Genomic DNA, 12,787 nt, shown 5'->3' on the forward strand with positions numbered 1-12,787 from the left:
GGTAACCATAAGTTTGTTCTCTAGGTCAATGAGTCTGTTTCTGTTTTATAAATAAGTTCATTTGTATCATTTCTTTTTAGATTCCACATATAAGGATATGTGATATTTCTATTTCTCTCTCTGACTTACTTCACTCAGTATGACAATTTCTAGGGCCATCCATGTTACTGCAAATGGCATTATTTCATTCTTTTTAATCAATGACTAGTGTTTTAATCAACCATGCCTATATAATAAAATCTCTGTAAAAACTCTTAAATGATGGGTTTCAGGGAGCTTCCAGGTTAGTGAACACACTGGGGTGCTTCAGAGAAGCCATGGAACCTCCGAGCATTTTCCCACCCCCAACTTTGCCCTATACATTTCTTCCATTGGTTGTTCCTGACTTGTTTACTCTATAATAAACTGGTAATGGTAAGTAAGCTATTTTCACGTGTTCTGTGAACCTTACTAGCGAATTATCAAACCTGAGGTGGGATCCTGGGAGCCCCTGATTTGAACCCAAGTTGGACAGAAGTGTGGGTAACCTGGGTATCCAGTACTTGAGACTGGCATCTGCAATGAGAGCAGTCTTGCGGGACTGTGCCTGTTAACCTGTGGAGTCTGACATTAACTCTGGGTAGTGTCTGAATTGAATTGAATTGTGAACATCCATTTGGTGTCTGGGAGAGTTGGAGAACTGGTTGTTGGTGTGGAAAAACCCGTACATTTGGTGTCAGAAGTGATGTGTGTAGAAACAGACCATCAACGTATTCTCCTTCATCCGTGTTCGGACAGGTGAAGATTAGGGTTATTTCCTATTTGGGGTAATATGTGCAATGTTATTTGAAGGTTCTTATGTACATATTTTGTGCACATATGCATGAATTTCTCTAGGGTATATACAATGGAATGTAATTGCTGGGCCATAAAGTAAGGGTATCTTCAATTTTTCTATATATGATCCGTTTTCTTTCTTTTTTTAAAAAAATATTTATTTATTTATTTATTCATTTTTGGCTGTGTTGGGTCTTCGTTTCTGTGCGAGGGCTTTCTCTAGTTGCGGCAAGCAGGGGCCACTCTTCATCGTGGTGCGCGGGCCTCTCACTATCACGGCCTCTCTTGCTGCGGAGCACAGGCTCCAGATGCGCAAGCTCAGTAGTTGTGGCTCACGGGCCTAGTCGCTCTGCTGCATGTGGGATCTTCCCAGACCAGGGCTCGAACCCGTGTCCCCTGCATTGGCAGGCAGACTCTCAATCACTGTGCCACCAGGGAAGCCCCTCTTTCTTTTTTTAATATTTATTTATTTATTATTTTTGGCTGTGTCAAGTCTTAGTTGTGGTATGTGGGATCCTTTGTTGTGGCATGTGGGCTCTTCGTCGCGGCATGCGGGATTCTCTCTAGTTGTGGCAAGCTGGCTCCAGAACACATGGGTTCAGTAGTTGCAACAAGCATGCTTAATTGCCCCGCGGCATGTGGGAATCTTAGTTCCCATACCAGGGATTAAACCTGCATCCCCTGAATTGGAAGGCGGATTCTTAATCACTGGACAACCAGGGAAGTCCTTGATCTGTGTTTTCTGAAACAGTTGTACCAACTTAGATTTTCCCATTGTTTCATATTCTTATCACTTAGTATTATAAGATTTAATTTTTTTCCCCAGGGTTATATGTGTGTTGTGGTATCTTACTGTGGTTTTTTTAAAAAATTTATTTTGTTTATTTTTATTTTTGTCTGCGTTGGGTCTTCGTTGCTGCACGTGGGCCTTCTCTAGTTGCGGCGAGTGGGGGCCACTCTTCGTTGCAGTGTGTGGGCTTCTCATTGCGGTGGCTTCTCTTGCTGTGGAGCACGGGCTATAGGAGTGCGGGCTCAGTAGTTGTGGCTCGCGGGCTCTAGAGCACAGGCTCAGTAGTTGTGGTACACGGGCTTAGTTGCTTTGTGGCATGTGGGATCTTCCCGGACCAGGGCTCGAACCTGTGTCTCCTGCTTTGGCAGGTGGACTCCCGACCACTGCGCCACCAGGGAAACCCCAGAATTTTTTATTACATGTATTATTAGTTGGTGGATTTCATTTGTTTGAATGTGTTAGTGTAAATATTGCTTTTTTGAAGACTGCTTTTTCTAACTATTCCTTGTGGGTATATGGAAATATAATTGATTTCTGTATCATATCCAGCAATCTTGCTGAACTCTGGCATGTAATTCTGTTAATTATCTGCATATTCTTTGGAGTTTTTACTTTATCTGTATGTAATGTTGTTTCTTCCTACGTGATCCTAGCTCTTATTTCTTTTTCTTGCATTTCTGTGCTGTCTAGGAGTCTATAAAATGTTGAATAAAAATGGTGGTGGGCATCCTGGTTTTTGTTCATAGAGGGAAAGCTTTAAAGGTTTTACAATTAATTGTGATTTTTGTTGATACTTACCAAATAAGGAACTTCCCTTCTGTTCATAGTTGGCTAAGAATATCTGTTGAGGTGAATATATGCTTTTCCTAATTTAATTCTTTAATTATTGATGTGGTAAATTGCATTTTGTATTTACTACTAAGTTTGGTTTGCTGTTATTTTTGTTTATTTTATTTTATTTTATTTTTTTGCGGTATGCGGGCCTCTCACTGTTGTGGCCTCTCCCATTGCGGAGCACAGGCTCCGGACGTGCAGGCCCAGCGGCCATGGCTCACGGGCCCAGCCGCTGTGCGGCATGTGGGATCCTCCCGGACCGGGGCACGAACCTATGTCCCCTGCATCGGCAGGCGGACTCTCAACCACTGCGCCACCAGGGAAGCCCGGTTTGCTGTTATTTTGTTTAGAACTTTTTGTGTTTATGTTCATGAGTAAGATTGGTTTATAATTTTCTTGTCTCATCCTTGCCTGGTTTTGTTATCAAAGTTAGAGTAATTTTATAAAATGTTTGGGGAACATACCCTCTTGTCTGTTCTCTGGAAGGGTTTGTGAAAGGTTGTTATTGTTTATTATATGAAGCCAGTGAAGACATCTGGCCTTGCAGTTTTCTTTGATGAAAAAATTTTTGGCAACTAATTCAATTTCTTTAATGGTTATAAGATTATTCAACTTTATATTTTCTATTTGAGTCAGTTTCAGTAAGTTACTGTCCTCTAGGAATTTGTCTACATTTTAAAATTTATTTGGTTAAACTTAATAATATCCTCGTTATCTTTCTAATGTCTGCTGCATGTGTTGGATGTCCCTTTTTTATTCTTGATATTGTTTTTTTTAAAAAAATAAATTTATTTATTTATTTATTTTTTGGTTGCATTGGGTCTTTGTTGCTGTGTGTGGGCTTTCTCTAGTTGCAGCGAGTACTCTTGCGGTGTGCAGGCTTCTCACTGCAGTGGCTTCTCGTTGCAGAGCACGGGCTCTAGGCGCACGAGCTTCAGTAGTTGTGGCACATGGGCTCAGTAGTTGTGGCACAGGGGCTTAGTTGCTCTGTGGCATGTGGGATCTTCCTGGACCAGGGCTCGAACCTGTTTCGCCTGCATTGGCAGGTGGATTCTTAACCATTGTGACACCAGGGAAGTCCCTTGATATTGTTTATTCCTGTCTTATTTTCTTCTTGATCAGCATCACAAGATATCTTCTTAGTGTTTTCAAAAGAACCAACTTTCAGTTTTGTTGATCTTCTCTGTTGTATATTTTTGGTGTTTTGTTTTGTTTTGTTTTGCTTTGCTTTGGGGTTGTTGTTTGTTTGTTTTTTTTTTTTTGCTGCACCACATGGCTTACAGAATCTTAGTTCCCCAAACTTGGGGCCTCCTGCAGTGGAAGCTTGGAGTCCTAACCACTGGACTGCCAGGGAATCCCTCTGTTGTATATTTATATATTTTTTGTATATTTTTTATGCCACTTAATTTCTTCTGTGGTCTTTATTCCCTTTCTACTTTTATTTTGGTGTTACTTTTCTACTTTCATGAGATGGATGCTTAGTTCATTAAGTTTTCAACCTTTCCAGTTTTCTAGCATCATTTAAAACTCTAAATTTTCCTTTATCTACTGTTGCATGTATCCAGCAAATTTTGGTATGATGAATATTTTTTTCCTTTATCTGTGTGTTTATTATCAGTTTAGTATAAAATTAGGTTTAGTATAACTTTTAAATTGCTATTGCCTCAACATGAGTAAAGGTAAGTGTCTTTACTCTTTTGTGAATTGCTTATTCAAACTCTTTGTCCATCTTTCCATAGGGTTGTTTTCCTTTATGGGCTTTATGTTATATATTACTAAAATAAGTTCTTTCTCTGTGATATGAGTAGCAAATGTTTTTCCCCAGTTTGTTTTTTCATTGACATTTTTAATAGTCAAGTTATTTTTATTTTACTTTTCAGCACCTAGAACAGTGCCTGATTCATAATATACACCCAATGAATATTTACTGAGGAAATGAATAAATTCAGTGGTGCTTGTTTGCCAAACAAAAGCTATTTTTTAAAATGTTTATGTACTTGAATTCTCTTATGGCTTCTAGGTTTTTGAATCACATTACAGCAGCCTTTTTTATGCTGGTGTTATGTAGGAATTCTCTGTTTCTTTGGTTTTATGATTCTTTTTTTAACAGTTAAATATTTAATCTCTTTGTAATTTATCCTGTGTGGTCGATTGTGAAACATTTCTCTATGAAATGTTAACAGTTTTCTAATTGTAAAAAGATTAATTGGAGGGACTTCCCTGGTGGTCCAGTGGCTAAGACTCTGCATTCCCAATGCAAGGGGCCCCGGGTTCAATCCTTGGTCAGGGAACTAGATCCCGCATGCCACAATTAAGAGTTTGCATGCCACAACTAAAGATCCCGTGTGCAACAACTAAAAGATCCCGCATGCCACAACTGAAGATCCCGCCTGCTGCAACGAAGATCCTGCATGGTGCAGCTAAGACCTGGTGCAGCTAAGACCTGGCACAGCCAAATAAATAAATGTTTTAAAAAGATTAATTGGAAATTATGTACTTTAAAAATACAAAAGTTACAAGGGATGATAAGGCCTTTGTTAAAAGGTTGTGTGTTATCTATGGGGCATAAAGAAATAAAAATTTTCTTCTCCTGAAAGATAACTAATGGGCAATTGAGATATGTTATTGACTTGAGGGAAGGGGCAACTTTTGGTAAAATAAACTTTTCCTTACCATCCAGAAAGTAATGATGCTTGTTCACCGTGCTTTTTGTTTCTTTCCTCATAAAGTCTAACCTTGTGTTGTCCACTAGCCACCTTTGTGTTGAGCACTTGGTGTGTGGCTAGTCTAAGTTGAAATGTGGTTAGTGTAAAATATATACCAGATTTTGAAGACTTAGTATAAAAAAGTGAAAGTACAGTATCCCATTCATTTTTTTACATTGATTACCTCTTTATAATATTTTGGATATATTGGATTAAACAAAGTTTATTATTAAAATTAATTTCATCTGTTTCTATTAATGTAGCTATAAAAAAATTTAAATTTCTATGTGACTTGCATTCTATTTCTGTTGAACAATGCTACTCTAACCTTATCTCATCCAAAACCTGGACATTCTTCTTTTTTGTCTTTTTGACAGATTTGTATAGTGTCTAATAACAATGTACTTGATTATTATTATTATTATTATTTTGGTCATGTGAGTTCTTTCCCCCTCCATGAATCAATTAGAGATAGAATATGCTTTTCTAATGCAGTTTGTCTGTCTGTTTGTTTTTAAGCACAGATGGAGCCCCTCTCTCCTATTTTTACTTTTCTGTTGCCACCTCTCTCCCTCCTAGTTTTCAAGATAATTTTCTCCCACTTCTTGTTTGTTTGTTTTTTTAGGTATTTATTTGGCTGTGTTGGGTCTTAGTTGCAGCACATGAGATCTTCGTCGCGGCATTCAGGATCTTTCATTGTGGCATGTGGGCTCAGTAGTTGCAGTGCATGGGCTCTCTAGTTGTGGTGCATGGGCTCAGTAGTTGAGGCATGCGGGCTCTCTAGCTGTGGCAAGCGGGCTTTAGAGCACGCAGGCTTAGTTGCTCCGCGGCATGTGGGATCTTATTTCCTCGACCAGGTATCGAACCCTCGTCCCCTGCACTGGAAGGTGGATTCTTAACCACTGGACCACCAGGGAAGTCCCACCACTAGTTTATTCTAAACTCAACCACGTGATTTTTCAGTTTTAGTTGAATTATTAATAAATGAGTTCTTTCAGTCTGTTTCAGAGTTTAGTTTCTCTGATAAAAGAAATGGTGTCTTAAGTTCTCTAGTCATTGATGCAATAAAATAAGAATTCATGCCTGCAATGAAATTTTAAATTTGCTAGTCATCTGGTGATAATTAACTGATAAATTGATACATATTATAGCTAAATAGCAGTATTAACTACTTCATGATAGAATTAAAAGAAAATTTATTAATGCAGACAGAAATAACCCTAGGATTGAGGAAGAAAGTTGGTATTTATAAAGGATAAGATGTGTCTAGACACTTATTGATTCCACATAACTGTTAACATAAAAATATATTGTAGTGAATTAGCACTGCCTGGATTTGGGTCCTAATTTCACCACTTGCTAGCTGCTATGAGCTTGGGCAGATTATATGTTTGTATACTAGGGATAATAATAGTAGCTACTTAATAGAATTTGTGAGGATTAAATTAGTTAAAATATTTTGCAATTTTTGAAAATATATGCAATTTTTGCAAATTTTTGCAAAATATATGCAATTTTTGGCATATAGTATCTATATATCTCCAAACACAGGTCTATGTATAGATAGCTGTAGATATTTTCTAGAGTTTTAACAAACATTTAACTGCAGTCTTCATAATTTTATTTTTAGTAGTGGCATAATATTCAATCCATGGAGGTACCATAATTTATTTTTCTTTGAGATTCATTTTCATTTTAAAGGAGAATATTGTTGAACTCAAATAATTGTTTTTCCATTTTCTTAGGTTCTTGAATTTTAAGATCAGAAAGCATTTAGATGGGTAGCAGGACTGACTTGTTTTATTTTTGTCTGAGATTTAAATTTAAATTGTAAATGAATGTTAGAAGAAGCCAAGAGCTTTTAAATTAATTCACTTGGGTCTGCAAATGGTATCCAAAAGTTTAACTGAATAGTTTAATTGACCTCTTTTGAAGAATTTTAAAGCAGCTACAGCCTTGTGATCTGCACTGAGTTACTTTATGTTGGGAAATTTTTGGCAGATGGTATACAATCATCATTCAAAAACAAGTTATATTGTCTTTCCCTGCTTGAATTGGGTGAACATTAGCATGGAACATTTCATTTTGAATGAGCATGTTGGAAGTTATTTCCTGCTAAATGTTTGTCATCAAGTGAAGTTTTATTTTCAAAAAATTAATGGAGCATGTCAGTGCAGCAGCCTTAGAAAAATAGCTGAGGCACAAGGTTACTTTTGGACAACCGTTTAAGTCCTTTATTATTATCTGAGTATATATGCATAATAATCTTTTGGGAAACTAAAATACGGTATTTTTTTAAGGCCCAAAACTTTAAAATATGGTATTTAGCTGCTAACAGACAGCTGTTACTGGCTACTTAGAGTTGTATTTACTTTAGCATATACTACTTTGAGTTGGAGCTAGGGATAGAGCAAGCAAATGTATTGGTGATGTATAAAAATATCACCAATTGTATAAAAACACCACAAATGAAATGACTCATTTCTCTTGTCATATATCCATACACTTGTGCCACCTGAAATCCCTTCTCCAAGACTCCAATAGCCTTCATTCCCTCCTGTTAAAACACATGTTAATTAAATTAAGTTCCATGTTTATTAAGCAAGGTGCTTTTAAATGTAGTGGGGAAAAAAAAAATGAACAAACTAGGCTTCCCTGCTTAAGAAGCTTATTTTAGTCTGTCTGGGTAGAGATTTCTGTGTTAATCAAAATACTTTTGGTTATCATGGAAAAAAGTAATTTTAAACGGGCTTACGCAAGGAGAGGGATTTATTGGCTTACATAAATGAAAAGACTGGCCTTAGACATGGGTTGGATCCAGATGTTTAATGTAATAGCTAGAATTTATCTAATTTATCTTAGCTCAGCTTTCTTCTGGCTTGGGTTCATTCTCAGGTAATATCTCCTCAAGCGGTGGCAAAGATGGCCAAAACAGCTCCAGCCTTACATCCTATCAGCTTAGCAACCTCAGTGATAAGCTTCTTTTCCAAATAGTTCCAGAAATTCTGTAGTTAGCTCTGGCCAGACTTGGATCTTCTGGAGTTGGGGTAGGGTTGAGCGGGAGTAAGGATAGTCCAGCTTAATTCAAAGTAGATGAAACAAAAGAAAGATAAGTGGTGTCCAAAAGTTATAGATTCTACTACCAGAAGAAAGGATGCTGAGCATGCAAAAACAGCATACAAAGTAAAGATAAAAATTTTTAGTTGAGCTCAAAAGATAAATTCTGGTAGGAGCTGCTTAAGTAAAGCCTCAGACAGGAGACTGTATTTTGAATTGGGCCCTAAAGGACAAGTAGAATTTTTCTAAGGCAGAGTAAGTAAAGAAAGGACTTTCTGGGTCACTCATTCAAGAAGTTTGGCAGTGAAAGGAGAAAATTAAATTGAAAGCTACTGGAGTCTAAAGGGGAATGTTAGATTTTTTATCCTCAGTATGGAGAAAACTTGAGCATTTTTGTGGTAGAGGAGCAGAAGCAAGTAAAGGAGAGATTGATAATACAAAGGAGGCAGTCATTGATAAAGAAGGGGAATTCAATAGGATTAAGGATATAAGTGGAGGAGGCATCCTTAGAAAGGAAAAGGGGCTGTTCATTCTCTGAGGATGTGTGAAGGAAGGTAGTAGTGGTAGCTGTGGAGGTTAAAACAGAAATTTTCTATTAAATATATAAGTGACTTCAGTTTTGTTTTCTAAAAGTAAGAAGAAAAGGTGTATGTTATCTACCCATTCCAAAATGATTTTGTGGGTTAGCAGTTTGACTTGAACTCAAGCTGGGTGGTTTCTTCTGCTGGTCTTGCCTTGGGTCACTCAGGTGGCTGTGGTCATCTCAACTGTGGACAGATGGTCTAAGATGGTGTCTGCACTCACATGCTTGGTGGTTGATGCTGGCTGTTGGCTGGATCTCTTTCTCTTTGTGCTCTCTCATCCTATGTGAGCATTTACATGGCAGTGGCTGCACTCAGGTAAGGAAGAGCTGAAGCAGTTGGGCTTCTTATGATAGGCTTAGAACTCTCACAACGTCAATTCTTTCACATTCTGTTGGTCAAAGCAAGTCACAAGGCCGACTGAGATCAAGTAGAGAAATAGACCCCACCTTTTTATGGGAGGAACAACAAAGTTGCATTGCAGAGCGGCTGTATATACGGGAATGGGAAGAATTTGTACCCATTCCCCCCCACCCAACATTTTATTGTGAAAACTTTCAATCATGAGGCCAAGCTGAAAGAATTTCAAAGTGAATACCCACATATCTACCACCTAGATTCTACTATTAACATTTTCCTATACTTGCTTTATCATTATTTATCCATGTATCATCCCTCTATCAATTTATCTTATTTTTGATGCATTTCAAAATAAATTGTAGATGTTAGTACTTTTCTCTAAGTACTTCATGCATATTTAGCAAGTCAGTATTCAGTTTTTTCTTTTCACAAAACATTTATATACAGTGACGTGTACAGACTTTAAGTGTACATCATACCTAGTTTTGCAGCCTGCCAGGGAAGGGAAAAATTTGGAATAGCTTTTCAGTGAAATGCCTCAGAAACTCAACTGTAGTTGTATAAAAGAATTGCAGATGATGTCTTTCTTGACTGCCTTTCTTCATGTCATCACTAATAACTTTTTCATTTAGTATACCTCAACACTTAGGATTTTCATTTGTGTTACATTAATTTGAATTCACTTTGGAATTTCCCTACATACTTTCATTAAGCATTTATTGAGCACATATTGTAGATAAGCACTGTACTAGAAAAAGGATGTAAACAGGAGCTCTCTTGCTTTATATTCAAACTAGGTGTATCTCAAATCAGATCAGATTAACAGTAGATGCCATTTATTTAATGCTTATGCTTAAGGCCTATGATAGACACTTTTAGTTGCATTGTTTCATTTTTAATTCTTTGTAATTTGGGAAATAGATACTTTCTCATATTTTAAAAGTTAGGAAACTAGGCATGTGGAAAAGTTATCACTTGCCCAAGGCCTTACAGCATCATAAATAAAGGTGATATGACTCCAGAACCCACATTTAATCCCTGTATCTTATTGATTAGAAGTAGGAAATATGCCCTCTGTTGCACAGTAGATAACTAACCCTTTAATTGGTCATTTTGCTTCATAGGGTAGTCTTGATCTGAATTAAGTGTTTATTTTAAATAGAGGACTATAAATGTTTATTAACTGATCATGAGAAAGTTTACTAAACTATCTTCTAGTTTATGAATAGATACTTTAGCAATTGGAAAAGGAGAAATTTTAGTATCATAACTATTGATTTAACTGCAGATAATTAGAAGTGTGATCAGAACTATGTGACAGATTCAGCCATAATTTAACCTTTGAGTGCAGTATTACAGTTTCTTATAGCCTTAACACTTATCATATTATTCTAATCTATGTTACAGTATACATTTTTAAAATTTCTAGAATATTATAAGCCCTAAATTTTTTATACGATGATTTGATAAAATAATAGTTACTTGATTTTATTTACTAGGTGTTGAATACTTTTATTGCTAATTGGCTTTTGAGCAATTTTACAAATAGTAAAAGATTGAAACCATTTTGACTTGCTATTTGCATAACAGTAAACTGTGTCTGAACTCTTGAAAATTTGTGACTAGCACTTAAGCCATTTTATGCCGAGAATTCTGCCAGAAGTGCAACTGGTTAATGGCAGCCAGTGTGACAACTGAAGTGACAGCTTCTTGAGTTCATTTACTGTGTTAGCTTTCCTGTTAGGTCAGGGAATGGGATAAAGTCATGTATGTCTAAACATGTCTCTTAACCCAACAGTGTATATAAGGTGTTTTAAAAGTGTTCCTTCACCAAGATTTTCCCTATTTCATTTCATTTCGTGGTATGTTTGTAAGTGGCATTAAATCCTAAATCATATGTGGTAGATTACAAACAAAACAAATTCGTGTTTTAAAAATCTAATCGAGTGTTATATTTATTTTTACGTGCAGGTCTTGCTATTTTGGAAGCTACAAGAAAAAAAATAGATTGGAGAAGGTTTGGTCTTTTAAGTGGACATGGCTCAGATATCCAACAACAATGGGTTTAAGCAGTGTTCATCTTCACATCTGGAACCAACAAGAACAAAAGATGTGGGCAAAGAAGAAGCATTACAGATGGAAGCAGAGGCTTTAGCAAAACTGCAAAAGGATAGACGGGTGACCGATAACCAGAGAGGCTGTGAGTGGTCAAGCAGCACCAGACAAAAAGCACAAGTTTATAGCAAACAGGATTATGATCTCATGGTGTTTCCTGAATCAGATACCCAAAAAAGAGCAGTAGATATTGATGTAGAAAAGCTTACCCAAGCTGAACTTGAGAAACTATTGCTGGATGACAGTTTCGAGACTAGAAGAACACCTGTATTGCCAGTTACTCCTGTTCTGAGCCCTTCATTTTCAGCACAGCTGTATCTTAGACCTGCTATTCAGAGAGGACAGTGGCCACCTGGATTATCTGGGCCTTCCAGTTACTCTTTACCTTCTGTTTACCAGTCAACTTACAGTAGTAAACAGACTGTATTCCAAAATGGCTTCAATCCAAGAATGCCTACTTTTCCATCCACAGAACCTATATATTTAAGACTTCCAGGGCAGTCTCCATATTTTTCATATCCTTTGACACCCACCACACCCTTTCATCCACAAGGAAGCTTACCTATCTATCGTCCAGTAGTCAGTCCTGACATGGCAAAGCTGTTTGACAAAATAGCTAGTACATCAGAATTTTTAAAAAATGGAAAAGCAAGGACTGATTTGGAGATAACAAATTCAAAAGCTACTATCAGCAATCTACAGGTGTCTCCAAAGTCTGAAGATATCAGTAAGTTTGACTGGTTAGACTTGGATCCTCTAAGTAAGCCTAAGGTGGACAGTGTAGAGGTATTGGACCATGAAGAAGAGAAAAATATACCAGGTTTGCTAGCAGACGATCCTTGGGATGCTGTTCTTCTTGAAGAGAGATCACCAGCAAGTTGTCACCTTGAAAGAAAGGTGAATGGAAAATCTCTTTCTGGGGCAACAGTAACAAGAAGCCAGTCTTTAAATATTCGAACAACTCAGCCTACAAAAGTCCAGGGCCAAATATCTCAGGTATAGTCTTTTCTTACTCACTTCTCAAACTTAGTGTAACAGAGAATTCATATTTGTGTACATAATTTATTTGGTAAAAGAAATATTTTTTATGTTGAATCTTGTTTTCTTAAGTATACTGTGAATGTTAGATTGTGTGGAAAAGGATTAAATGTGTTTAGGCAAATTGAAAAAAATTTTTTTAAATTAAAAATTAAAAAAAAAATTTTGGCTGTGGTGGGTCTTTGTTGCTGCATGTGGGCTTTCTCTAGTTGCGGTGAGCAGGGACTACTCTTTGTCACAGTGCACAGGCTTCTCATTGTGATGGCTTCTCTTGTTGCAGAGCATGGGCTCTAGGCACGCAGGCTTCAGTAGTTGCAATGTGTGGGTGTGGGCTCAGTAGTTGTGGCATGTGGGCCCTAGAGTGCACGGGCTTCGGTAGTTGCGGCTCATGGGCTAAGTAGTTGTGGTGCGCAGGCTCTAGGGCGTGCAGGCTTCAGTAGTTGCGGCACGAGGGTTCAGTAGTTGTGTCTTGTGGGCATAGTTGCTCTGCG

At 37.3% G+C, this 12,787-nt stretch overlaps 1 protein-coding gene across 8 annotated transcripts in view; it reads left to right on the forward strand.

The window, feature by feature from the left end:
* PIK3C2A (phosphatidylinositol-4-phosphate 3-kinase catalytic subunit type 2 alpha) overlaps nt 1-12,787 on the forward strand; it is a 105,053-nt gene that overhangs the window by 18,724 nt on the left and 73,542 nt on the right. For all 8 annotated transcript variants that reach the window (XR_003434520.1, XR_003434519.1, XM_027115283.1 and 5 more), the window contains exon 2: nt 11,115-12,254. Coding sequence is in view for 6 of the 8 variants with exons in the window: in XM_027115283.1 (XP_026971084.1) it covers nt 11,181-12,254 (1,074 nt within the window). In the remaining 2 variants the exon portion in view is untranslated. The remainder of the gene's footprint in view (nt 1-11,114; nt 12,255-12,787) is intronic.

The sequence above is a fragment of the Aethalodelphis obliquidens genome, unplaced genomic scaffold (assembly GCF_003676395.1).
Source record: "Aethalodelphis obliquidens isolate GAN/ISIS:26980383/991018 unplaced genomic scaffold, ASM367639v1 scaffold14, whole genome shotgun sequence".
NCBI lineage: Eukaryota > Metazoa > Chordata > Mammalia > Artiodactyla > Delphinidae > Aethalodelphis > Aethalodelphis obliquidens.